General features: G+C 39.6%; 2 protein-coding genes across 4 annotated transcripts in view; both read right to left on the minus strand.

Moving 5' to 3' along the window:
- USP49 (ubiquitin specific peptidase 49) overlaps positions 1-27880 on the minus strand; it is an 81658-nt gene that overhangs the window by 24486 nt on the left and 29292 nt on the right. Inside the window, exon 2 of the mRNA XM_027127231.1 lies at positions 17461-17534. The gene's annotated coding sequence lies outside the window, so the exon portion shown is untranslated. The remainder of the gene's footprint in view (positions 1-17460; positions 17535-27880) is intronic.
- MED20 (mediator complex subunit 20) overlaps positions 13937-27880 on the minus strand; it is a 46504-nt gene continuing 32560 nt past the window's right edge. The window contains exons 5-6 of one of the 3 annotated variants that reach the window (XM_027127227.1): positions 17461-17534; positions 13937-14151 (exon numbers count right to left, since the gene is read on the minus strand). In XM_027127227.1, the coding sequence (XP_026983028.1) occupies positions 17505-17534 (30 nt within the window). In that variant the 3' untranslated portion in view covers positions 13937-14151; positions 17461-17504. Of the gene's footprint in view, positions 14152-16710; positions 17535-27880 lie in introns of those variants that run through there. The other 2 variants (XR_003437184.1, XR_003437185.1) reach the window with 2 other exon arrangements.

Raw genomic sequence — 27880 nt, forward strand, 5'->3', positions numbered from 1 at the left:
AAAAAAAAAAAAAAAAAAAAAAAAATTCTGTTTCTCTGACTCCAGTCAGATAAAGGTTACTCCCAGTCCATGTGATGTCTGGGGAAGCGAAATTTGGCCACAAAGATCCAATACAATATTCACAAACATCAACCAACAGGTTGTTTTCAGCTGAGACTTTGGAATATATTTTCTCATAGAAGCAATGCTACAAATAGCACTTGGTCCAGTTAAAAAGCTATTGAGCCCATCATGTATCCTTGGTGTCGTACCAGAATACTAGTGCTACCACTACGGAAGCTAACTATCAAATGCATTATTCTGAGAAAATTAATGCAAAGTTTCAACTTAAAATGCCAAGAACTGCTTTCCCAGCTGCAGCCCAGGCAATGAAATTGGGAATCTCCCTCCTCCCGCTTTCCCCACATGGCTAAAAAGGGCTTTCCACACATGGCCATTTGTATGGAAGACACATATATATGTTAGGAACTGCCTGCAGAGGAAAAGAAGGAACAATTTCTGTGAACAGAAAATAAATCTGACTAGAATTTACAAATGGATCGTCAGGATTAGTTGGTGATTTCAGTGGCTGCGCTAAGGAAAGGAAACCCCATCTTCCTGATGTCCTGTTTCTTAAAAGGATAGTAGTATATTTAATCCTGTGCCTTCCCCAATAATATACCAAAGCACATCTGTCAGGATGGAGGTCCATCATATTTTGCATAAATGGAGACACAACTTTTAAAAAAATGTATGTATGTATTTATTTATTTTTGGCTGTGTTGGGTCTTTGATGCTGCGCCTGGGTTTTCTCTAGTTGCGGCGAGTGGGGGCTACTCTTCATCACGGGGCGCAGGCTTCTCATTGCAGTGGTTTCTCTTGTTGCGGAGCTCGGGCTCTAGGCGCATGGGCTTCGGTAGTTGTGGCATGTGGGCTCAGTAGTTGTGGCTCGCAGGCTCTAGAGCACAGGTTCAGCACAGGCTTAGTTGCTCTGCGGTATGTGGGATCTTCCCGGAGCAGGGCTTGAACCCATGTCCCCTGCATTGGCAGGTGGATCCTTAACCACTGCGCCACCAGGGAAGTCCCAAGACACAACTTTTCAGCACTTTATTTCAAGAGCAAAGAAGACAGATGTCCAAAGAGAAGGGGCCAAATACAAAGCGGTATTTGTTACATACATACAAAAGGAGAAAACCTGAAGCTACAAAGAAAACACTCAGGCACTTTAATTGAGAAAAGGTTAAATAAATTATAAATTGGCCATATAACTGAAACCACCTGTAGTTTTTTGTTTTGTTTTCTAAAGAGGCAGGCCTCTGTGTACAACAATTCAAAATACAGTATGTGAAAAAGAAAAGGGGTAGAATAGTGTATATAATATGCATCAAGACTAAAAAAACTACACATGCAGAATCTCTCTCTCATGTGCAATTAAGAAGATAAACAAGAAACGGGTAACACCACATGCCCTGTAGTGGCAAACAGGGGGTGGAGATGGAAATGAGAGAGTTATCAACATTTGTACCTTTTGGGGAAAAAAAATCATGTATTATCTATTTTCAAAAAGGATACAGCACTGAGGAAACTGTTTCAATAATCTTAAAAATTCAGGCATCAGCAAGATGGCTGAAGATAAGTGCAGGGCATATATGATTTACTATGCTTTTACTAGAAAATAAGATTTAGGGACAGGCAGTCTGATGATATTTATGGCATATGGAGAACCCAAGGAATTATATTCTAGTAGCACTAATCACTGCAAAAAGAACCCCCCACTTGTTTTTCCACAAGCTTATGACCAGCAAAGTGCAGACCTCTTTGGCTTATTGCAGAGGGGCTTACATAGCACAGCCTCAGTCGGTCGTGTCAATCATTTGAAATTTCATATCAGCCAAGGTACCAAGGTAATTTCTACTCTGCTTCCCCAGAGGCCACACCGAAAATTGTCAGTAGAAGGGAATCCTGTAAGCAGACCCTTCCAACTCTCAAGAGATCTTCATTTCCTTCATGGACAGCTCCTAACACTATTCCAGTGTACCGAGCAGCAAAATCTCTCTCTCAACACACAACCAACCTCTCTGAAGGAGCGTGGGTGTGAGAGTGTGGGTGTGTTTTGGGATGGTGAAGGCAATCAGCTGAATGATGGAGGACCCGCCCACACACAAATCATTCCAAGTATAAAAGTATACTATAAGCCTCAGTTTCTCAAATCTATAAAACCGGAGAACAATAATACCTACACTTCAAAGAATTGTTCTGAGGGAGACTCAAATGAGATGGCCACGTAACTGCGTTCTGAAAGTGACTGACTCTAAACAAAGTACTGGCTGACTTGGCCACCTTGTCACTCATTCCCAAAAAGTTATTTTTGCTTCCACAGGGCTTAGAGTCAGGCTGGCTAATTGAGCAGCTTACAGTAACTGACTATCTGGTCTTGACTTTACCCAGATAGTTTCATCTAATAAGGTCTTCATACTAAAATATTCTTAAATGAGAAATTAGAGGATACTTTTATATTAAAAATGAGAAAAATCACTATCTTTCCAAAACAAATTAAAAGGTTTTATTATTTATTATCTATTTTTCTTAGGTCTTTAAAAATTGTGTTTAATAGCAACACAGAGCAAGACTAGTAAAAGTCCAATTAAGATGCTAAAAACAAACCCAGAGCACCATAAAATGCTGTTGAATTAAAGAAGCAGAATCAGGCTCAGCTCACACTCGCCAACAGGGGTATGCCCATTGAATACTTACAGGTCCAACAGAATGTGCTGCGTGGCAAAAATATAAAAGGGGCCTTCTTTCAAATAAGGCATAGAAGGCATTTCAAAGATGTGAACTGTGCATGAACCCTCATCTCTCCTTAAGAATAAAGCAGAAGTACTTCTGGGAACTCAACTATAGTGAGCTGGCACAAGAGAATAGAAGGCCAGTGCACACCCAGGCAGCGAACTTCATGTAGTTTAAATCCCACCAAGTCCCAGCCACTTCTCCTATTTTAAAGATATCAGCCTCCTGGCCTGCCAGTGAGTCCCACACTTGGATTAAGGGACTGACACTCTCATTAAAGACAAACAGAGAATCTTATAAGGGAAACACATAAAGCCAATCAACTGCTAATAATTAAGCGTAGATTAATTTACCATAGCAGGAAGCAGAAAGCTGGGTGCTAAGGGGCAGGATACTGCATAGCTAAATGCAGTGAGGAAGAAACTAAAGAGGGAAAGAGAAGTATGAATCACTGACTGAGACCCTGTAGAAGGGAGACTTGAGCCTTAAGGAGTATTGGACAGCAAGGAGGGAGATCCCTAAAAAATGGTATGAGAACAAAAAAATAAGCCTCACTGACTTCATCATTTTTTTCCTGCATCCTTCCCATGTTGCCTGTGGTAACTGTGCTGAACGTTGTCCATACCTATCAAGTTATAATATCAGTGAGGTATAATGAAACAAGGTAAATACGTGATTCATTACGTGTAGCTTTAAATACATATGAATAACTAGAAAAGTAATTATTCTAAAGTTAAACCTTTCGTTTCTGAACATGCGCTTCTGAGTCTGACATCTCAGTAAATTTCAGTTTGTTATTTTTAAGTTACTGGTCACTAACAGCCTATAGCCAACGGTAAAGTCCCCATCAAATCACCCAACTCCACTACAACCAATTTATCAAAACATATACATTATCACTATACCTATCACTCACATAAGAACTTACCAGAATTAATAAGAACTAAACTGCTTTGAAGGAACTATCAGGAAAAAAAATCATATCTAATATTGGCAGAAGCAAAATAATAAACATTACATATTCCAAGAGACCAATCAACAGACTTCTAAGGGACCACTTAATACTACTTATTCTAGGAGGCCAGCTTATGAGTCTGCCAGTAAAGGAAATATCTCATAGAATTGTTCCAGATATGACCTAGACTTTAGTGGAAAGTGGGGCAGAACCCATTAAGGTGCTGATGTCATTGAACAGGTTTAAGAAATAAGGAATCCTCACTTTGTGTCTGTACATGTCAATGACATAGAATGTCTCTAAAACTGCAGATGAGGCTTTATCTTCTGAGACTGAAGTTCAAAAGAAGAAAAATGTAGTGGACGCAATAATCCATCTGTTAAAAACACCAAAATCCTGAGGTCTGAGTGACTGCAGAGTTCTGGGGACCCCCAAACCCATTTATGAAAAGCGCATGGTTAACATCATACTCAATGATGAAAACTGAAAGCTTTTCCTCTAAGATCAGGAACAAGGCAAGGATGCCTGCTCTCACCACTTCCGTTTAACATAGTATTAAAAGTCCTAGCCAGAGCAAGTAGGCAAGAAAAAAATCAAAAGGCATCTAAACCAGAAAAGAAGAAGTAAAATGACCTTTGTTCATAGATGACATGATCTTATATGTAGAAAACTCTAAAGGTTACAAACACACACACACACACATACACACACAGAACTAATGAATTCAGCAAAGTTGTAGTACACAAAAGCAACATACAAAAGTCAGTGCGTTCCTATACACTAACAATGAAATCTGAAAAGGAAGTTAAGAAAACAATTCCATTTACAATGGAATAAAAAAGAATAAATACTTGGGAATAAACCTTACCAAGGAGGTAAAAGACTTTTATACTGAAAATTACAAAACATTGCTGAAAGAAATTACAGAAAACACAAATACATGAAAAGACACCTCATGTTCATGGATTGGAAAACTTAACGTTGTTAATAAGATGTCCATACTACCCAAAATGATCTACAGGTTCAGTGAAATTCCTATCAAAATTCCAACGGCATTTTTTGCAGAAATAGGAAAATACACCCTAAAATTCATATGGAATCTCAAGGGACTCCAAAGAGCGAAAACAATTTTGAAAAAAAACACAGAAGAACACACTCATACTTTCCGATTTCAAAACCTACCACAAAGCTATAGTACAAAACAGTATGGTACTGGCATAAAGACAAATAGACAAATGGAATAGAACAGACAGTCCTGAAATAAACTCTTATGTATATGGTCAAATGAACTTTAGCAAGGGTGCCAAGACCACTCAGTGAAGAACTGTCTCTTCAACAAATGGTGTTAGGAAAACTGATATCCACATGTAAAGGAATGAAGCTGGACCCTTAACTTACACCATATACAAAAGTTAACCCAAAATGGATTAAAGACCTGACCATAAGACCTAAAACTATATAATTCCTAGAAGAAAACATAGGGGAAAATCTTCATGACATTGGACTTTGCAATGATTTCTTGGATATTATACCAAAAACACAGGCAACAAAAGCAAAAATAGAGAGGTAGACTACATCAAACTTAAAAACTTTTGTGCATCAAAGGACACAATCAACAGAGTGAAAGGCAACCTACAGAGTGGGAAAAAATATTTTCAAATGTATCTCATAAGGGGTTAATATCCAGAATATATAAAGAACTTCTACAACTCAACAACAAAAAAATCAAATAACCCAATTAAAAAATGGGCAAAGGACCTGAACAGACATTTCTCCAAAGATGATATATAAAATGGCTAACATGCATTGGAAAGATGCTCAACATCACTAATCATCAGAGAAATGCCCATCAATGGATGAATAAACAAACTGGTATACACACACACACACACACACACACACACACACACACACAATGGAATATTATTCAGCCTTAAAAAGGAAGGAATTCTGACACATGCTATAACATGATTGAACCTTAAGGACATTATGCTAAATGAAATATGCCAGTCACAAAAAAAGACAAACACTGTTATGATTCCATTTACATGAGGTATCTAAAATAGTCAAATTCCTAGAAACATAAAGTATAATGGTGGTTACCAGTAACTGGGGAGAGGAGAAAAAGGGTATAGAGTTTTAGATTTACAAGATGAAAAAGTTCTGGAGATCCGTTTCACAACAATGTCAATATACTCAACACTACTGAATTGTACACTTAAAAATGGTTAAAATGGTATTTTTTTTACCACATTTTTACCAAAACTGGTTAAGATGTTAATTTTACATGTCTTTTCCTTTTTTTCTTTTTTTTTTAAAGAAAAAGCATTAAAACATTTGTTCAGCACAAATGAGACCTGTGATCTCAGCATTTTCAATCTCACATGGAAGATGAGAAATAAACACAGAGAACCTGAGTAGGTAATGGCCTCTTATTAGGCTGCCAAAGCAAACACACTAAAAGCTTTACTAAGAAGCAAGGTAAACTACAGTTCAACTAGTATTTTTCTGAATGTGCTTCCAACTGATATGACTGATGCAATCACTTGGGAGTTCATTCTATCCCAAGGTAATTCCTCCTAACCCAAACAGGATCTAAACCCACCAGTCCGGATGAAGGCATTCCCCAACTACTCTTCAGACCCATAATTCCACTGGCCAGGGTAAGATTCCTATCTGTTTTGTTCTTGGGAAACACTGTTCTTTGTTAAGATATTGTATCTCTCCATGTTCTTGGTGTTAAGTGCCCTTTCTCTTACGGCGATGATAACAGATAGTAGTTTGGGTTGGCATACATGTGTGCATGCAAGTGTGTATTTTGTTTGTTTTTGTTTTTTTTGCGGTACGCGGGCCTCTCACTGCTGTGGCCTCTCCCGTTACGGAGCACAGGCTCCGGACGCGCAGGCTCAGCGGCCATGGCTCACAGGCCCAGCCGCTCCGCGGCATGTGGGATCTTCCCGGACCAGGGCACGAACCCATGTCCCCTGCATCGGCGCATCGGCAGGCGGACTCTCAACCACTGCGCCACCAGGGAAGTCCTGCAAGTGTGTATTTTATAGATCTATGAAATTAAAAAAAAAATCTGGAAACCACTGTTGTAGATAAAGTCCTCTTGGACCAAAGCTTTGGAGAGTCTTTTAACCTTATGAATCTATGATTCTAAAGGTCACAGTCCTCAGGACTTCCCTGGTGGCACAGTGGATAAGACTCCGTGCTCCCAATGCAGGGGACCCGGGTTTGATCCCTCGTCAGGGAACCAGATCCCACATGCATGCTGCAACTAAGAGTTTGCATGCTGCAACTAAGAAGCCCATGTGCCACAACTAAGGAGCCCACGAGCCGCAAATAAGGAGTCTGCCTGCTGCAACTAAGACCTGGCTCAACCAAATAAATAGATAAATATTTTTAAAAAATAAAAATATATGTCACAGTCCTCTAGAGAAGGGTTTCTCATGGTAATTGCCAACATTGGTGTTGGCTCTTGGCTACAGTTTTCTTTTGCATAGCATTATTTCCTTATTAAAAGTACTTTTATTATTTCATTTTCTGCTTCTTATAACTCTGTAAAATAGTTATGGTACATATTTTTAATGTGTCATTTACAAATAAACTGAGAGGCAGTATAGCATAGTGTGATTAAAAGTTCAAGCCAAGCTGCTGGGTTTGGACTTCTAGCTCTGTCCTTATTAGTTATATATGGTCTTGGAAAAACAATCTCTCTGGGCCTCAGTTTCCTTATCTGTAATATGGGGACAATAATAGTTTTTACCTCATAGCGTTGTTGTGAAAATTAAATGAGTTAACGTATGTAAAACGCTTAGAGCAATGCCCGGCACAAGTCAGAGCTCAAGAAATGATAGTCATTATGTAAAGTGATCCTGTGACTTGCTCCACATCACACACTGACACTGCCAACAAAGTTAGGATTATGACGAGGATTATGCTCTCTGCTGAGATCCTTCAACCTGACCCACACAAACTCTTCTTCCCATTGGTCCAATATTATAAAGGTAATGTACAGGTATTTTGGGGCAAATTATTGCTCTGGGCTCTTCTCAGTCACCTTACATTAGGTTCCTGGGCCCAATTCAACATGTGTGCGTATGGAGGCTTCCCCACACCAACAGGCAATTCCTGGACGCCATCAGGGTGCCTCAGAATTCAACTCAATTCTGACACTACCCAGAGATAGAATCAGATTCCACAGGCTCAGTCCTACAAAACCACCTCCGCTTCAGACACCAGTCGCAAGCCCAGTTTGTTACCTGTGCTTCTGACCAACTGGCTATAAACTAGAGGTTCCCATGACTCCCCCTTTGGGTTCAATTAATTTGCTAGAATGGCTCACAGAACTTAGGAAAACCTGTTTACTAACTAGATTACCAATTTATCACAAAGAATATGAATCAACAACCAGACAAAGAGATACATAGGGTGAACTCCCGAACAAAGGGACCTCTGTTCCCATGGAGCTGGGGGCCCAGCACAGTGGCACATGGAAGCATTCTGGTTCCCCAGCGTGGAAGCTCTCTGAACCTCATCCTTTTGGGTTTTCATGGAGGCTTCATTACATAGGCACAGTTGATTAAATCATTGACCACTGGGGGTTGATTCAACCTCCAGCCCTATTCCCAACCCCAGAGGTCAGGGGGCAAAACTGAAAGTTCCCACCCTCTAATCACATGGTTGACTTCATTGGCAACCAGCTCCCATCCTTAGGTGCTTTCCAAAAGTCACCTCATAAACATAACCAAGGACACCTTTATCATTCAGTACTTAGGAAAGTCCATGGGTTTTGGAGGCTGTGAGCCAGGAACTGTGGACAAAGGCCAGATATATATGAGAAATATATTTTGGTCATCTGAATGATCAAATATTATTTCTTATAAAACACAATATGGCACACCTCTACAAGCAGAATCCGACTGTTGAGTCCCTCACAATCTGACCCTGCCATTTCAATGCTGCAGGTTTGTTTACAATCGAAAACTGCCTTCTTTCAGACATTTTTCAGATGGAAAACGTTTGCACAACTCGAAACTTGACGCACTTAACGCTTTAAGAACTTGTAATATTAATAAGCTCTACCACTTTCAGTAGCCTCTCTCTCAAGCATGCTTTCTGAAATGCTCAGCTTTGCATTCCCAAGTAGCTGCTGTGTGATGAGCTAAACAGAGATAACCCAAGCAGAATAGGAAAAAGAAACACTTTGAAGACACACTAAAGTAAGACTTAAAATGATACAGCACCACTGGGGACTCAGAGAAATCACAGCAGCAGATAAACCTAGGGAGCATTGATGAGCACCTGGAGTATTTCTTTCTGAAGAGAGGATGGCAGGTGCACACAGTGCCAAACTCAGCACATGGAGGCTGCAGCTGCAAATCACAGGCCAGCGTGCACAGCTGGTGGGGACCCGCTGGCTAGATGGTAATTATTGGTCAGTCATCTTCAGCTACAAAGGCTAAGGTGTAGCTCATTACATCTGTATTCTTCAACCGGTTATTTATCTCGGTGCTAAGGTGACAGTTAGCCTAGAGGCATGTTTACCCATCTGCCTAAAAAATAAAAATAGAAAGAATCATACACAAAGGGCTTAATAAAATTTGTATTGAGTCCTATGATAGATTGTCTCTTCTCAATCATCTTTGTACCTTACCATAGAAAAGTCCCTTAAAATCTGAGAGCAAAGTTAGATAAGTTTTTATGAAGTCTGAAAGTAGGGGCTGGTCTTTTTGTTTGTTTGCTTTTACCCTGAGCAGCCACTCTTCCTCGATAGGGCCATGTGCTTCGGGAGAAGCACTAGGTCCAGCGGTGGGTCCTGTGAGGTCTCAGCCAGTTTGTGCACGGCACCCCCTGGCAGTGGTCACAAGCCCAGCAGTGGGCATGTGGCCTAGGCTTGCCAATCAAATCGAAGGGAAGGGATAATCCATGTGTAGGGGAGAGGTATTATCTTAGTGTTGGCATCTATTGGTTATCTTTTCCCCATTAGTTGAGTTTTCCTGTAGGTTGAATCATTTTGTACTGTATCCTGCACATTTTTAATATTACGAGATTATGAGTCTTGCTTAAATCCTAAGGAAAATGTTAATATTTGTTTTGGCCAGCAATCAACCTGGTTGGATTCAAATCACAAGTCCCAACCAACCCTTCTGTGAGGTATGGTTTAAGTATCAGTTCCACAGTCAAGCCTTTGCAGAGGTATTAGGATCTGTCTGGCATGAGCGCTACCCAGTGGCCAGTCTAGGCCCCGGACAGAGATTTATCTCATAGTCGATTCTGATAGTTTTTGGTATGCTGTTCAGGATCAGATCCATGCATGTGCTGTTGAGGGGTGGACCCAGGAGTTCACAAATAGTTCTACGGGGTTGCTTTCCTGAGCTCGTCCTTCTCCACTGTCTCCCAGGTACTTTTCAGTTCCTTGGAGCTTCCCTTTCTGTCTTCTAGCCAGAAAGCTGAGGCTTTTGTTATCCCATTCTATCACATATTTTGAGGGCTAGGCAACAGGAAGACAAAGAGAAAGAAAAAAACTGAGGGATCCTTTTTAGGACTATAGCTTCTCCAACTGGAGAGGAATGTTCCTCTCCCTTAAGAGTTTTAGGCATCTGTGGCTTTCTGCTGTTGTCACTGCCAGCACCAACATCACAAGATTGCCTGGCAGCTGGGGCCTGAGAGAAGGGAGGGAAATTTTTTAAAGGAGGAAGTTTCTATCCCTCTTTCTCTGAGTGTTAGAAGAGTGTTCTCCTCTCCCACTCAAGTCAAAACTGGAGGGTTTCTCCTGGAGCTCTCTCTGTCCATGCCTGGTGCCCACATCCAGGTGTGGGCTACACTCCGTCCAGGCCAGGGGACACTAATGGCGGTACTTCAAATCCTGGTCTTCTCTAATCCACCTGCTACTATTGACTTTCAGAGTCCTCAAATTGCTGTTCCACGAGTTCTAACCAGGTTTTTAGCTGCATTCAGTGGGAGACACTCGGCCAAGTGTGCTTACTCTGTCTTATGCAGAAATGGAGCTCTCCAGAGGTAAATATTTTTGAACGTAGTAGTCATATATGATTATAATTGTGTCTTATAGAAGAATAGAAAATCCATAACTCCATCGATATTTTTTAGGGTGAGATTCAAGTAGGCTTTTAGGTTAAAAAAAAAAGTAATCTGGTTCACAGAAAAATATTAAGTAACTCTACAGGTGTTACTGGAATGTGGTAAAAATCATGCAGTGGTATACAAATGTCAGAAGTTTGAGAAATACTTATCTACAGGATAGAAGCCACTTTATTTTTAGAACTACTTCTACATAGTTCTATTTTTATAATAGCATTATTATTTTTAATTATAAATAAATATAAACTACATATGAACCTGCTTATATTATTTGTTTTATTAACTGACCTTATAGTTTTGTCCTTCCGGCTATTAATAGTCTACAGAATCCTGGGAAAGAACAAAGAAGGTCATTCAGGGACCTGTAAACAAAGCCTTCCTAGGGAAGATGGGTCTGAGGGATTCCCAAAGGACAGAAGGTAGAAGGGAGTGTTACACACAGATTAGGCAGTAAATGAAGAAGGCATGGATTCAGAAGTTACCTTCTTCTTTTAGAAGCTTGCTGAGGGAGCAGGTGTTGCTCCTAGCCTGGGTTTGGGCCCCAGGCCTCTTAGCCTGGATCTTTGTACCTGAGCCCACCTGGCCAATGCTGTGGCCACCAGGATGTCTGGGCAATTCATGGGCATCAGAGAGGGCCATGGTGACAGATGACAGCAAGGAGCCATGCAATCTACCGCAACTCTTTCACAGCTTGACTGTACATTAATTCAACCTCCCTAACAAAGTCTTCCAAAATATGAATGGACTCTCCTGAGACCACATTCTCCTTCACTAATGTTTTACTTGACAAGGTCCTGCTAAGTGTTATCAGAAAATCTACCCAGTTTCACTATTACTATGACATCTGAGGCTGAAGAAAGTGATGAAACTGTCTAGACTATCCTCAAGTTTACATACAGTGAAAAGTACCCAGATGAGGCATCCCTCTAGGAAATATTCTCCCAGAAAAATCTAGAAGATAATGATGTCTCAGACATTAAAAGGAATTATTAGCATTACAGGCAGAAGAAAACCTTGGTATAGTGATGATCTCTACTTTAGTGACAGCTGTGCAAGAAAAATCAAATGAAATGGCAGATCAAATAAAAACTATAAGAGAAGAAAAAAAGAAACAGAAAGAAAAAGAAGCAGAAGCAGCTGAAAAGCAATTATTTCATGGCACTCCTGTTACAATTGAGAATTCCTTAAGCTGGAAGGCCAAGTTTGATGTAGAACTCTTGGAAATTAAAAATGTTAAAATAATCTTTAGGGACAATTTTTGGCCATTCACATTTTGCATGTCAGTTTCTTTTCCCATTAATATTCTAATGGTATTCCCAATCGTCTGCGTTTGGAAATGGCTGAAGTTGTGAGTGATACGAGAGACACCCAGCCGCTGAGCAGGAGTCTGATGGCCACATTTGTTAACCTTCCAGCCATTATTAAATGACTCAATCTAATGAGCCAAGTAATCTCTTTCTGTATAAAAGTCTATTAAACAAATTATAGGGTCTTGGGTGCAACTCACCAGCCAATGAAAATCTCATGCATATATGAACATTTTTCTTCAAATAATAAAAAACAATTAGAATAAATTTAACATCAGTTGGTATTGAATTGTTTTAAAAGTTAAAATTTTTGACAAAAGTGGCACTAACTTTGAAAACAAAATAAGATTAAAACAACCACAACAAGGATAACTGGATAGGCCCACCTTTATTGCTATATTGGCGTTCCAGGTAAGATTTGAAAAATCCCAGACCATTTGGTGCCCTTAAAAAAAAAAAAATCACAAAACGTCAAGCAGTTCCCACTCTATCCTCAGCACTTAGCCATTGAGAGACAGCAGTCAGTGTTCAAGCTCCACAGCAGCTACGCTACCACGAACTCTGAGACTCCCCTGAAGAGGGAGCTGTGACTATGGCAAAAGACTCAAAGGCTGGGATGGAAGCTCTGTGAGGGTAGAGGTTTTTTTGCTTTCATTTTGTTCACTGACTTATTTCCAGCCCTAGCCCCTAGAACAGGATTGGAACATCACAGATGCTCAATTAATACTAAAAAATAAAAGGCTGTCCTGAAAGGTCCTTTTGGTCCTCCCAAAGTTGGGAGCAACCGATACAAAGAACATTCTGAATTTGGTATATATCAGTGGGGTCACTGATTGGCAAGGTTGGACAGTCTTCCTCCTTAAAATCAAACCCTCCTTTCACCTTTAAATGCATATTTCCATAGCTCCTTATAATCTGGAACATACCCTCTAGCACAATTAAGAAAAAGGAACAGAATATTCACTTTTCTAGACTGGGAGACACAGCCGCAACCAATCAGGATGTCACTAGAACCTACAAGGAGGCGCTGTGTGGCAGGCACAGTCCGCCCAGTCACTAGAGAGAGCACCGTGACTTTCTGGCCCACGTTGGGGTCATTGTAATGTTCTAATGTAGAGATAAACCTCAGTAATTCTCATTGTAAATCTAATGAGAAGAGTGGCCTTATTTTACATTTTTACAAATCTTTTTTAGTGTCTGGAATAAGGAAGAGAGTCTGAATTCAGTTGATTGTACATCATGAAGTCTTTGGAAAACTCCACCGCATACTCATACACAAGTATGTTTTAATATTGTTATGAAAATAGCTTTGACTCCCAAAAGGGTCTCAGGGGTTCCTGGGCCACAATTTAAGACATTGTTGTAAAAGACTTTGCCTTCCAATGTGGGTTCCATCCCTGGTCGGGGAGCTAAGTTCCCACATGCCTCACGGCCAACTCATGGTCAAAAAACCAAAACATAAAACAGAAGCAGTACTGTAATAAATTCAAAAAAGACTTTAAAAATGTTTCACATCAAAAAAAAAGATACGTACACTAAGAGTACACTAATGTTCATAACTCTGATGAACATTCAGAAGGGATTCTCAAACAAGGAAAGAGAGTTCAAGAAGATGGAGAGAGGAAAACATAACTACCTGTAGCCACACTTTACAGTAAAGCCAAAACATTTTATCAGCATACTCGCTGTTACTTTAAATGATGCTTACTCTTTGTACTTTACCATATTTCAACAGGAAATGAACTGTTATTTGAAGAAAAGAAAAGCCAGTATTTCTCTCTGACAAGACAAACCCCAGAACAAAAACCATGCAGTATAACTCCTTCCAGTTGCTATATAAATGTCGATTGTTAATTTACATTTACTTTTTAGACCATCACTTGTGACATTCTAATTATAAGACCTGTAAGTCACCTTTCTCCTGCCTTTTCTTCTCTTCAACAACTTCCTGCTGACTGTCATTCAAACCAATCAGTGCCAACCTGCTGCACAGTTCAGTCTTCTGTCTGCATGTTTCTACCAATAGAAATTAAATGGTAATCTACAAATCAACTCAGTTCTAAAGATGTACTGTTCCTTAGCTAGATTCAGGTGATTTCTATCTACTACAAACAATTCATAAAGATGTAAAACAGTTGTATTCATTTAAGTACGGTGAAGAAAAAAATAATTATTTATGAATCTCACATCATCTCACATCATTATTTTTCCCAAATTTAAGAAGACACACGATTTCAAATTTTCCTTTCCACAAGCAAGCAGAAACAGTATTATGGTGACTTTTTCAGGCAATATTTGGCTTTATTATCTTATTATTTAAATCCACACCCACCTTAGCAAACCTAAGTTTACTACTAGGCCAGCACCCCACTGATCAACAGCACATGCTCTGGAGCAGAGGACCTGGGTTTGAATCCTGAAGCTGCACTTGCAACGTGACTGAGCAAGTTACTTAATCTGTGCCTCACTTTTCTCAGCTTTTAAAATGAAGATAATAACAGCATCTGCCTCATAAGTGGATGACAGGATTAAATGAGATAATGAATAAATGAGTAAAGCACTTAAAACTCTGCCTAACACATAATAAATAGTCAATGTTAACTTCTGTTTTTGTATATTTGTCTTCTAAAATAGTCACAGCAGGGACTTCCCTGGTGGTCCACTGGTTATGAACCCACCTTCCAATGCAGGGGACGCAGGTTTGATCCCTGGTCAGAGTACTAAGATCCTACATGCCGCGGGGCAACTAAGCCCGTGTGCTACAACTACAGAGCCCATGCGCTCTGGAGCCAGTGCACCACAACTAGAGAGAAGCCCGTGCACTGCAACAAAGAGCCCGTATGCCACAACGAAAGATCCCGCATGTTGCAACTAAGACCTGATGCAACCAAAAACGAATAAATGAATTTTTTTAAAAAAAAAGAAAGAAAAAAACGTCACAGCAGACAGAATAGTCCATAATAAAGAGCCCCAGAACAATACAGGAGGAAAATATTAAAAAGAGATGGCTGTTTTAGCGTCCTTCCTTTTTTTGAAAAATAAATAAATTGGGGTTTCCCTGGTGGTGCAGTGGTTGAGAGTCTGCCTGCCGATGCAGGGGACACGGGTTTGTGCTCCGGTCCAGGAGGATCCCACATGCCACAGAGCGACTGGGCCCGTGAGCCATGGCCGCTGAGCCTGCACGTCCGGAGCCTGTGCTCCGCAATGGGAGAGGCCACAACAGTGAGGGGCCCGCATACCGCAAAAAAAATAAAAAAATAAAATAAAATATTTATTTATGTCTGTGTTGGGTAGTTACTGTGCACAGGCTTTCTCTAGTTGCAGTGAGCGGGGGCTACTCTTCATTGCGTGTGGGCTTCTCATTGTGGTGGCTTCTCTTGTTGTGGAGCATGGGTTCTAGGTGCACGGGCTTCAGTAGTTGTGGCACGCAGGTTCAGTAGTTGTGGCTCTCGGGCTTAGTTGTTCCGTGGCATGTGGGATCCTCCTGGACCAGGGCTCGAAACCACGTCCCCTGCATTGGCAGGCGGATTCTTAACCACTGAGCCACCAGGGAAGTCCCCTTCCTTCTTAAAATAGGTAGTTGTCTGTATTACCTAAGAAAGTGCTGACAAGTCATAGAAAAGATAGCAAAGACATTTTCAAAACTATTATGTTTCTATGAAGGAAGAAAAAAAGAAACTCAAGAAGACTTGTCCTTCAAAATAAAGGAATCTTTACAGAAAATGTGACATCACTATCTAGAAACAAGAGAATTGTGCATCCTTTTTGACATAGATATACTTTTATGGGTAAGATGAAACTATCATAGTCCAAAGACAGCTGTTTATTCATACATACCTGTAAGCATCATTTACACCGTAAGATATGTAGTAAGAGTTGAAGGTGTATAACACTATTCTCACACATAGTCTAGCAGCATACTCTGAGAGAAATGAAACTCAAAGCCAAAAAGAAAACATTCATGAAAAAATTTAAAAATCCTTGCCATCAGGGTTGACCTTATTCAAAATGGTTTAACTCTTGCAGTGTATCAGAAAAAAATTTCATCTGTGGAAGGTTGGTACATAAAAATGCTAACTGGGATACATAAGAAAATTACAGCTAACATTTACTGAACACTCACTATGCTCTGGGCATTATTCCAAGTTTTTATATAGATTAATTAATCTTCAACATCACTATGACATAGGCATTTTATTGTCCCCACTTATACCCAAGGAATTGAGGCACAGAGAAATTAACCTGCCCAAACGTCAAGTTAATAATGGCTAGTCAGGGACTTCCCTGGTGGCACAGTGGTTAAGAATCCGCCTGCCAATGCAGGGGACACAGGTTCGATCCCTGGTCCGGGAAGATTCCACATGCCGCGGAGCAACTAAGTCTTTGCGCCACAACTACTGAGCCTGCGCTCTAGAGCCCACGAGCCACAACTACTGAGCCCACGTGCCACAATTACTGAAGCCTGCTCGCCTAGAGCCCGTGCTCTGCAACAAGAGAAGCCACCGCAATGAGAAGCCCGTGCACTGCAACGAAGAGTAGCTCCCACTCGCTGCAACTAGAGAAAGCCCACGCACGCAGCAACGAAGACCCAACGCAGCCAAAAATAAATAAATATATTAAAAAAAGAAAAAAATAATGCCTAGTCAAAAACAGTCTGGCTCCTAAGCCCAAGTTTTTAACCAGCAGGCAAAGAAGAAGACATAACATACACTTATATCATCTGGGAGGGGGGGCTAAGTTTCAGATAGGCTTTGGTTATCTATAATGTTTGAATTATTGACAATAAGCATGTATGGACTTATGTAATTTAAAATTTTTATATCTCGTAAATTTAGTTACACCTTTTATTGGATTTTCTGTGGAATTCTATTTGATTATCACCTGACACACAATCTGCACTTGGTTAAATGAACAGGATCCCCAGGGTGAGCCTAACATCACAGCAGCTGGCAATATCTGGAGAGCGAGAAGGGGTTGCTAACACTCGAGAGGTCATGACAGACACAGTCTCTATCCAACCACCAGTAAGCTTCAAGACCTACCCTAGACTTGTTTCAGTATAGGTGCTGGTCTCCAGGTCCCATCTTTTTCTTCAAATATAGCTGTGTCCCCTCTTAGCTTAAGTAATTCACAGCCCTCAGAAATTCACAAGGGTAAGAAAGGTGGTGAAAGCTCAGAATGGCAGTAAAACAAAGATAGTGACTGATCACTGATCACTCACTCTAATAGTATACCAACCTTGGCCACCTATTACAGACTGGTCATACATAATACTATCGTGAATAGTTTTCATGAATAACTTTTTATTATAGTTTTATTTCTTACTCATTAAACAAGTTTTTTCCATCTTCTTCCATATTATTCCACAGTCATTGGTTAGGTTTCCTCTTCTCTATTACCTACAGTGGAAAAAAAATCTGTAAGGTCGGGCTGATATATAGTAAGAGAAAAGCAATTTCATGAATTTTATTTATAAATTCTAAAACAGGATCAGTGTATTACAATGCCATTTAGTGAAATCCCCACAAGTCCTCAAAATTGAGGTAAAAGAGTAAAAAAAAAAAATAGCTGTGATCTTTTTTTCAGCTAAGAGCAACCAGACAGTCATTTATGAAGAGGCTGATGGAAGTACGAAAGGTTTACTTCCTGAGAAATGCACTTCTGCATTTGTTTTAGGTTTTAAAGATTATACACTGTCTTTGCATATAACTTGAAACTGTCAGAAAAACCAAAACAAATTCATGGCAACAAAAATAATTGTGTTTCAAAAGCCAAAATTCTTTTTGTATAAATGAAATATGTTAATAATGAAAGATGCCAGGAGGTGACATCTTTGTGTTAGACGGGTTCATGACTTTTAGGTAAGCAGCATGCATTCTATACGCAAGGACACTGCATTAGTCAAAGTTATCTAGAATGTAGAATTTGGACAAATTACATGTATAATCAATTTTTAGGTTTCTGACACTTTATTGAGGAGGCAGGACTCAATAAGCTTGAGATTAATACACCGTCTGCCACCATGTAACAAGATGAAAAACTCTCTAGTTTGCTATCCTAATAACTAACACAAGAATTCCTCTTAGAAGAAGCCTTCTTTGTGAAAATATGTTCCCTCATAGGGTCCCCCACCACTCACGGTCCCTTGGGGTGGACGGTTCCCTGCAGAATGCCTGTCAAGATCCCAGAATGACTGTCAAGAAAGGGAAATTGCTTTACACTAGACAAGGGGAAGAACTTGTTATTTTATTTCTGAAAGAGAGAAGGATGATGAGGAGAGGGAAAGGAAGAGGAGAAAAGAATAGTTAGTACAGTGGAGCAAAGCTGGGGTTACGTGGGGGTGAAGTTCTCCAGTCAAGGGAAGTCTGGAACATTTTCAGAACAGGGGTGCCTTAACAGAAGTTGTATTAATGCAATATAGGGCTTACCCACCTCTATTTTGCCTCCTTTCTTCAGTTAGGTGTACTAAAACCACAAATGCCCTCTATGAATAGGGCCTTTCTGAGAATCAGAGAAGGAGCCAAGTATCACATCTGAGGGCACCATGGTGCACATCAGAGGCACAAAGCAAGAAAAATAGGTGCCTAGGAGGCAGAAGCAATTGCAAGATGATAAAACCCAGGAAATGCACAAATATTTTCAGGAAGAGAAGAGCATATAACTTCCACATTCTAGGTTGGGGGTTTGAGGCAACCTCATCCAGGAAGCTAAGCTGACATTGTATGGATGGGTGTTTTACATCCATAAAATTTCCCTCTTTACCTTTTTTTCTGGGGGGGGGGGGGGGGCGCGCCACGTGGCTTGTGGGATCTTAGTTCCCAACCAGGGATTGAACCCACACCCTCGGCAGTGAAAGCACAGAGTCCTAACCACTGGACCGCCAGGGAATACCCCTCTTTCCTATCCAAACAGCCTTACTTTCAATATGAGAACACCAAACCATTAAAATTAACTTAATTACTTTTAAATCCAAGTTATTTGAATTAATTCTGGATGTTCTCCAAAAGCTGACCAAAATAATCAGTTCTATACTGAGCACCTAGGATACATTAACTACACAGAAGTTAGGCTTAAAAGCCCTATGAAATAGCTATTAATTTGAAGAGTAATGACTTCAATAATTATGATGGTGATCTTGAAAACTGGGAAATTATAATAGGTCAGCTTAATTCTGCAAACTTAATAAGACTACACACATTCAAATATTTTCCATCTAGGTACCACTTATATTATTTATACTACTGTAATATACTTTTGAATGGGGGGGATGGAAATTCAGATATATAAAACAAATCACTGCAGCAGGAACTAAAAATGTGGATGACATCCCTTTAAACCATCATTAGAAATAAAGTCCCTAACAAGCACATTCCAAGTGTACCTATCATGAGTGAAACTTGCTGAACTCTCAGGCTTTGTGGCATGTGCAATGCAAGAGTATAGGATGTAGAGTAACAGAGACCAGTTATCATCACGGTGGCCATACCAGACCTTTTGCAAGTAATTTAACTTCTCTGAGCCTGTTTTCTCATCTACTTCAGAGCACTGGTGTAAGGATTAAATGAAAATGCAGGTAAAATGCTAGCATGCTGCCTGGCACGTAGCTGATGACTAAAAAATGTTTAGTTTCCTTCCTTTATCTTTCTACCTTGAGTTTAGAGTAATTTTCAGGGATTGAGGAGAAAATCCATTCCTGAAAACTTTACTCAACTTACTTTTATTCTGCCAAATAACGATGATGATGATGGCTGCTGATAACACTTATATAGCCTTTAATGTGAGCCAGACACTCATCTAAGCACTCTAACATATATTAACTCATTCAATTCTCACAATAACTGTGAGTAGGTATTATCTTTATTCCCATTTCACAGACACCGAAACGGAGGTACAAATAAGTTTGACAGCTAGTAAGTGGCAGAGCTAGGATTCAAACCCAGGTTTCTGCTCTTAAGAAATACTAGCATCGGGACTTCCCTGGTGGCACAGTGGTTAAGAATCTGCCTGCCAATGCAAGGGACACGGGTTCGAGCCCTGGCCCGAGAAGATCCCACATGCTGCGGAGCAACTAAGCCGGTGCGCTGCAACTACTGAGCCCACGTGCCACAACTACTGAAGCCTGCACGCTCTAGGGCCCGCCTGCTGCAACTACTGAACCCACATGCCTAGAGCCTGTGGTCCACAACGAGAAGCCACCACAATGAGAAGCCTGAGCATTGCAACGAAGAGTAGCCCCCGCTCGCTGCAACTAGAGAAAGCCTGCGTGCAGCAACAAAGACCCATCTCAGCCCCTCCCCCCCCAAAAAGAAAATCTAGCATCAGCGACTAACATCAAGGGGACGGCAGCAATGCCCTTTCTTTAAGAGATCTCTAATATTAATGTAGTCAGGTAGGGAATGTTCAGATGACTTACCAAGTAGAAAAGATCCATATTTTACGTAATTAAGGTTATCTAAAATATATATATTTTATATATAGTTAAAATACAGATTTATATTATATATCTCAAAATATTTTAATATATTACATATTTCATAATTTTAAAAGTTTAAAAAGTTGAACAAGAGAATATTAATAAATTTAAATCAGATAAAAATTTAACCAAGGGACATCCCTGGTGGTCCAGTGGTTAAGGCTCTGCACTTCTCTGCAGGGGGCACAGGTTCGATCCTTGGTCAGGGAACTAAGATCCCGCATGCCGCATGGCAAAAAAAAAAGAACTTAACCGAGACTGTAGCTTTTTCAGCAAGGTCAGCCATGTGGTACATTCCAAAATATAAACATTTATTATCCTTTGTTGTATCTTGTCTGTAACTGCCTTCCCCATAAGCTCCTGGAGGACAGCAGTAGCATCTTATCTAACTAACTGTGAACAACAGTGATGTCTAAAAAAGTGCCTAGTGCTCACTAGGCGCTCAATATTGATTAAAGAATGAAAAGACTGGATATTAAACAAAGAAAAAGTTTTCAAGTCCATCTGTTATTTCCATTTACATTCTAAGGCACTAACACTCTAGGCTTATTTCCCACCACCCATTCACTCCTTAATTTTCCTACCAGCAAGTCCTTGCTGGATTTAAGTGTTTCCCTTGACCCAGTCACATCTTTGCTCATATTCCAATTTATGAGCTCATATAACAAAATGTCTTATGACAAAAGGTCTCAAGTATACAATTAACCAGAAGACTCATGCATGAATGCATGCATGCAACATATTGTTATGGCACTTTATGGTTTTCAAAGTGCTTCCCCACATATCTCTCAGATGCCTCAAGACAACCCTGAGAGTAGACAAAGCAGGTGTGATAATCCAGGAAGCTACAGCTAATGCTGATTGTTTTGGAGTGAAAACATATTCTCATTGTCTCTGCCAAACAGCCAGTGGCTCAGAACCTGAGTTAGATGCTTTCTCGGTAATTGGGCAGAAAGTCTATGAAATGACATATTTTTAAGTCATAATGTCATAAATAATTTTTTAAATCAAAAACGATCAGTCATATCTAATTAAAGGAAAAACAGGCCAAAAGGCTTGGAAAATACAAAGGCAGAGGAAACTCACACAACTAAATAAGGCAAAAGTTTACATGCATCCACAACTAAATAAAGAGACCTCATATCGAATTTTAAGAAGAACACAATTAAATCTCTCTTGGCCACGAAGTTAGGAAGCTCAGCATAGACTGGTGGGAAGAGAGAGAGTGAGATTAGGTAGCAGGAAGTCTGGGTCTCAGTCCACACTCTGCCACTGAAGAGCTATGTGATCTCCAGTCCCACTCAAATTTAAAATTCTAAAATTGTGTACATATCACCAGGGTAAGTAATAATGCAAAAAGAAACATAAAACATTGTGCAGTATGGACAGCCCGAACAAGGGCTTAAGATCTGCTGACTTTACTGTTCTGAGATTCTAAGTTATTAGTTTGCCATGGGTTTTACCCATTAATGGCTCTGAATAATGTTTTAAGTTCAAATTCAGGACCTCTGAACAGAAACTGCAAAACAGACAGATTTACGATTTTCTGTGAAACACAAAGGGTGCTAGGACTGCATTTATACACTTTGACCTTGGTTCAGAATAATCTAGGTGGTAAATTCTAAGTTCACTTGCCAAATGAATCTTATAAGCTATTTATTAAAATGCTTTTTCAAAAAAAATGCTTTTTCAGCATTAGACAGAAATGTGGTCCATGGGTTTATTTTATTTTTTAAATATTTATTTATTTGGTTGCGCTGGGTCTTAACTGTGGCAGACAGGCTCCTTAGTTGCTGCTCACCAGCTCCTTAGTTGCAGCATGTAGGCTCCTTAGTTGCGGCTCCAGGGCTCCTTAGTTGCAGCTCACCGGCTCCTTAGTTGCGGCAGGTGGGTTCCTTAGTTGCTGCTCGCCAGCTCCCTAGTTGCAGCTCACCAGCTCCCTAGTTGCAGCAAATGAGCTCCTTAGTTGTGGCTCACCAACTCCTTAGTTGTAGCAGGCAGGCTCCTTAGCTGTGGCATGTGAACTCTTAATTGCGACATGCATGTGGGATCTAGTTCCCTGACCAGGGATCGAACCCGGGCCCCCTGCATTGGGAGCGCAGAGTCTTATCTACTGTGCCACCAGGTAAGTCTCGGTCCATGGGCTTATGAAGCTGTGTTTTACAAGTGTAGAAGTTCCCTATGTGATCCTCCCTCATGTCCCACCCCAGGTTAAACACTGTCCTGATTATTATCAAGAAAGTTAGAAATTTGCTTCTCTTTATTATGTTTCAAATAACATTCTGGTCTTAATTAACTACTTAATACGGAATAAAGAAAATACAACCTTAGCCAGATTGGGAATTCCTCCTCACCAAAAAATAAAATGACCTAAAAGCAATAGCATAATATGCTTACATTCTCACTTATCCACGATAAATATATACAAACAAAAGCAAGACCGAATCCCATTTAGTTTGTAGAGCAGCAGTGTCAGCCACAAAAATGACCTTCCATATAGCATGTGCTGGAGTTGCTATTTCATCACTGTGCTTAAATATAATCCTGGTTTTTATAATCTCCACATACGATTAATATTACTAATTGGTAGAGTTCAGTCTGCCAGCATTCATTCAAGCCATTTTTAAAGCATTAATTTGGTCATTACCAAGCACATTTTATAAATACCATACAACAATTTTATCAGCACAGAGCAGCAAATTATAATGGGAAGAGAACATTTACAAACATTTATAATACTTTTAGTAGATACCATGCTGTGTGAGGGGTTTTCATATATATTTGCTCAGTTAATTCTCACAATGAGGTAGACATCAGCAGCATTTTACAGATGAAGAATGGATACTCAAATGGTGATTAGATGACTAGTCCAGTATCATACAGCAAGAAAACAGCAGTGCCTAGGCCCAAGATAATCGCTTTAAGTTGCCGGTAACTCCACATCAGCGGCAAACAACATGAGGTTTATTTAAGTAAAGTTTTGTGCCATGGTAAAACTTAGTTGGCAGACAGCAATATTCTAAGGCACTTTATATGCCTTGTTCAGGAGCTACTGAGCTGTAAATCTGTACTCCTTCTACAGAAACAGTATCTAATTTTAAAATTGAAACATAAAGACTTGTCACTACAGCTAGCTGTTTTTAGAGAAAACACTGTAAAGGAAACATTAATTCACTAAATAGAGTCAGTAACTGTCGTATAAAGAAGCTATCTCTTGGTGACCATATCTAAACAAGCGCCAAAAATTACTTGTGTCTTACAAACATAAAAGTATATTTTAAAAGAATTTTGAAATATTATATTAGAAAATGCTTCCTATAATCAACGCTCTTCTTTTAAAAATTTAACTCTAAGTGAAATATCACTATTCATTACACTACAGATATAAGTGATATTATTGGTTTTCCCTGAAAATTCCCATAAAAAATAACATTTATAAAATAAACATTTTAGGAGTGCTCTGAAATGGACAATACTAAACATATAATAAGATTTAGATAACTTGATGGACTGTATATCTGTGTCAAGCGATGAGGAGATATTTGGTCAAGATCTAACGCCTGCAGAGCTTTCCAACTCTGTATTGTTCTACCTTGTGATCTGGTTAGAGTATTCAAAGATACAAAATAGATGCAGATATTAAAAATATAAAATTGCATCAAATAATAAGACAACACCCTAATTAGGTGTAGTTAAGAGAGCAGGTTTAGGACTCAGATTGGCTGGATTAGAATCCCAGTGGGACCAAATTCCTAGCTCCATGACTCGGTTTCCTCACCTATCTCATACAATTATTAGGGAGTTACAATGTGTACAGAGTTCAGAAAACTCAGTGGCGTGAGGTAGGTGATCAATAAATGTTACCTATTATTTTTCTAGTATTACGTTGTGTAAAACATAAAATATACGGGCTTCCCTGGTGGTACGGTGGTTAAGAATCCGCCTGCCAATGCAGGGGACATGGGTTCGAGCCCTGGTCTGGGAAGAACCCACATGCGGCGCAGCAACTAAGCCTGTGTGCCACAACTACTGAGCCTGCGCTCTAGAGCCCGTGAGCCACAAATACTGAGCCCACGAGCCTAGAGCCTGTGTTCTGCAACAAGAGAAACCACCGCAATGAGAAGCCCACTCGCGGCAACTAGAGAAAGCCCGTGTGCAGCAATGAAGACCCAATGCAGCCAAAAAAATAAATTAATTAATTTATATATATATATATATATATATATATATATATATATATATATATATATATACACACACATGTAAAAAGACTAAAGACCTTTCATTACTGGGCTATTTTTCAAGTTTAGAAATTTAAAACATAATAAAGAGAAGCAAATTCCTAACTTTCTTGATAATAGTCAGGACAGTGGTTAACCTGCGGTGCGACATGAGGGAGGATGATGTAGGGAACTTTTCCCCTTGTAGGATGTTACTCCAGCTTTTGTTTTACTAGTCTTTAAAATGTACATATGTTTTAAAATGTATTTCACGTATGTCATATTTCACAATTTTAAAAAATTGGAAAAGTAAAAGTTAATACATTTCTAAAGAATAATAATGAGAAAGCATTATTTAACCTTAGGAGAGGATGAGAGGAAAAAAACAACAACAACAAGAAAACAATGCTTTATCATTCTAAGTGTTCCAGGTACTTCAGATTATGTATGCAACAGTTTAGCTCAGTCAAGGAAAGATTTCCATTGGATTCCACTCAATCCTAAGAGACATTTTTCTCTGTGGGTCAGTTGTTTTAAAGGGTGTCATTGATTCACTAGGAGCACCTCTTTATAATCATGAAATCTGGAGAGTGTAAGGAAGCTCAGAGGGCTTCTATTCCAACATGTTCACTTTCCAGTTAAGGAAACATTAGACTCCTTAGCTTCCAAACAGGCTTTCCCCACTCTGCTCCCAGCTGTTATTACTAGTCACCAACGTGACACAAAGCAAGGGGCAAAGCCCATTCTTTCAATCGTCTCCTAATAGTGACTGGAGAAAAGGTGAGTTTTCCCAATCATCAGCACCTGTCAGTGTCCTAATGTGTACCCCAAAGATGCTGGGACCTACAGAGGAACCCAATGCCTCAAAGAAGGCACTCCATAAATATGTGTAGAAGTGAATTTATTCAAAAGTATAAAGCAGGGTTTCTGCCCCCAAGAATTTTACATATAAATAAAAATCACCAAAGAATCCTAGTCAACATACAACGAATTCGGTAGTGTTCTGGGGCAAACGGTGCAAAGTACAAAATATAGGAGGGAAAGAGAAATAAGACAAAAGATTTATGTCATGGGGTAAAATGCAGGAAGGGGTCCTGGAAGAGGAGAATTGAGAATTGAGTTTTGAAAAATTGATAGAGAAAGCATTCTAGGATTTCTCCAAAGAAACTTGACATTTTTACAAGAGTTTCCTTTTTCCACATTATTTAAACATTTTAACAGGGATATTAATTTGTTCTAAATAATTTTATCTGCTATAATTACATTCAGGAAAGAGTTTCTGCCCTCCCTGACAAAGAACTTTTGGAGGCCACTGAAAAGTGAATAGTAGGAAGAAAAAAGAAACCTTTTAAATGCTCAATATAAATTCTTCAAAACAGAAACATCTTTAAAAGGGTAAGACACAACTTTTCTTGAGTTTTAAAGTTCACCCCAATAAAACCAGACCCCAATCTTTAACAGGAAGAAGAACATTAAAAAAAAAAAAATTCCATGACTGCAACCTAAAGTCCACACTAAACTAACAGGACATTTGGGTGACATAAGCCATGATAAAGGGCTCCTATTTCCAGCTACTTTGATGAGAGAAGACAGAACCACATTGGCAAGGAAAAGAACACTGGGGAAGAGACTCAGTTCTAGTTCAGGACAGATAAGTGACCATAGGTAAGCCACCTCTGCTCTCTGGGTCTCAGTTTCCACATCTGAAAAAGGAATATTTAAGTTACTTAATGACCTTAATTTCTATTACACTATCTGCAAACTTCCCGAAGTCATTTAGATGTCATTCTCTCATAGCAAGCTATAGGCTAGGCATTAATCCAAAGGGGTAGCAAAGACCAAATGAATTTATATCTTGTACAATTCTGTTACTGTAGCAAAATTTTTCAACTGCTATAAACCATCTACCTATTAAGTAGTGTTGAAACAGGGCATCAAAGAAATGAATTTGGATCTTCAATGAAAATTGATGCATTGAACACCTTCATTTACCTCTGCTCTCTCCCTAACTCCACTAAAATGGCATTAAAAACATGAAATTCATAAGGACAAAGACTAGGAAAGGAAACAACTACAACAAAGTTTTTGGAAGCTGAAAAGCAGATTGATTAGCTATTTGATTTAGCACAGTAAAGAAAGCAAAAACTAAGAGCATGTTAAGGGGAAGCTCAGAGCAAACTGAATTGTGCTGGGAAACACCAGAAAAGCTCAGAATGATCTGAAAGTGGGAACAGCAGGCAGGGCTGAATAAAGGAGCACAGGGTGAAAGTTCTACTCCAAGGTTCCCACCCTGACTCCAAGCAGCCACTGGTCAGAGGAAGGGAATTTACTCTCTGGAAACTAAAGAGACTCTGGACTTGGGCACAACTAGGGGCAGGCTGACCAGTCTAAAAAGATGGGGATTCAAGGAAGGCTGAGATCCTGAAAGGTAGATATCCCCAGCTCCTTCCCCACTCAGCTCCCCAGATGTTGAAGGCAGGTGTGTAAGCCAATGGTTGGAGCATTCTCTCTGGGGAAAACCTGGCTAAGAGAAAAGAAAAACACCTACAAATACTGACTGGTGGAGGTGACATCCCCCCCCCGCCCCCCCACACACCAAAGTGGGTTCCTGGCTAATCAACTTATAATGAAGACCACCATTTAACTTTTAGAAGCCCCCACTCAGGCAAATTCAGCTTTCAGTTTTTCAGTAGCTCATTCTGGAAAACGAGTAAGATGGCCAAGGCCATACATTTAAGGAAATTCCCTAAAAGAAAGACCGAAACAAGTGATCAAGTAAAGGTACTTTAAGGAAAACAGAGATGATACTGGAGGCTGCAGAAAACTTTTAAAAATTGTAACTAATATAAACAGAGAAGAGTTATTCCATCCATGAAACAAAAATAGAAAACAATAAAAAGCAGCATTCAGAGAAAAACCTCTTGAAAATTAAAAATGATAGAGAAAATATAAAATTAGAAGAGTCTGAAGATGAAGTTCAAAACACATCCCAGAAAGTAGAACAGAGACCAAAAAAATGAGAAATAGAAAAGATGGTAAAATTAAAGGACTC

The sequence above is a fragment of the Aethalodelphis obliquidens genome, unplaced genomic scaffold (genome assembly GCF_003676395.1).
Source record: "Aethalodelphis obliquidens isolate GAN/ISIS:26980383/991018 unplaced genomic scaffold, ASM367639v1 scaffold31, whole genome shotgun sequence".
Lineage (NCBI taxonomy): Eukaryota > Metazoa > Chordata > Mammalia > Artiodactyla > Delphinidae > Aethalodelphis > Aethalodelphis obliquidens.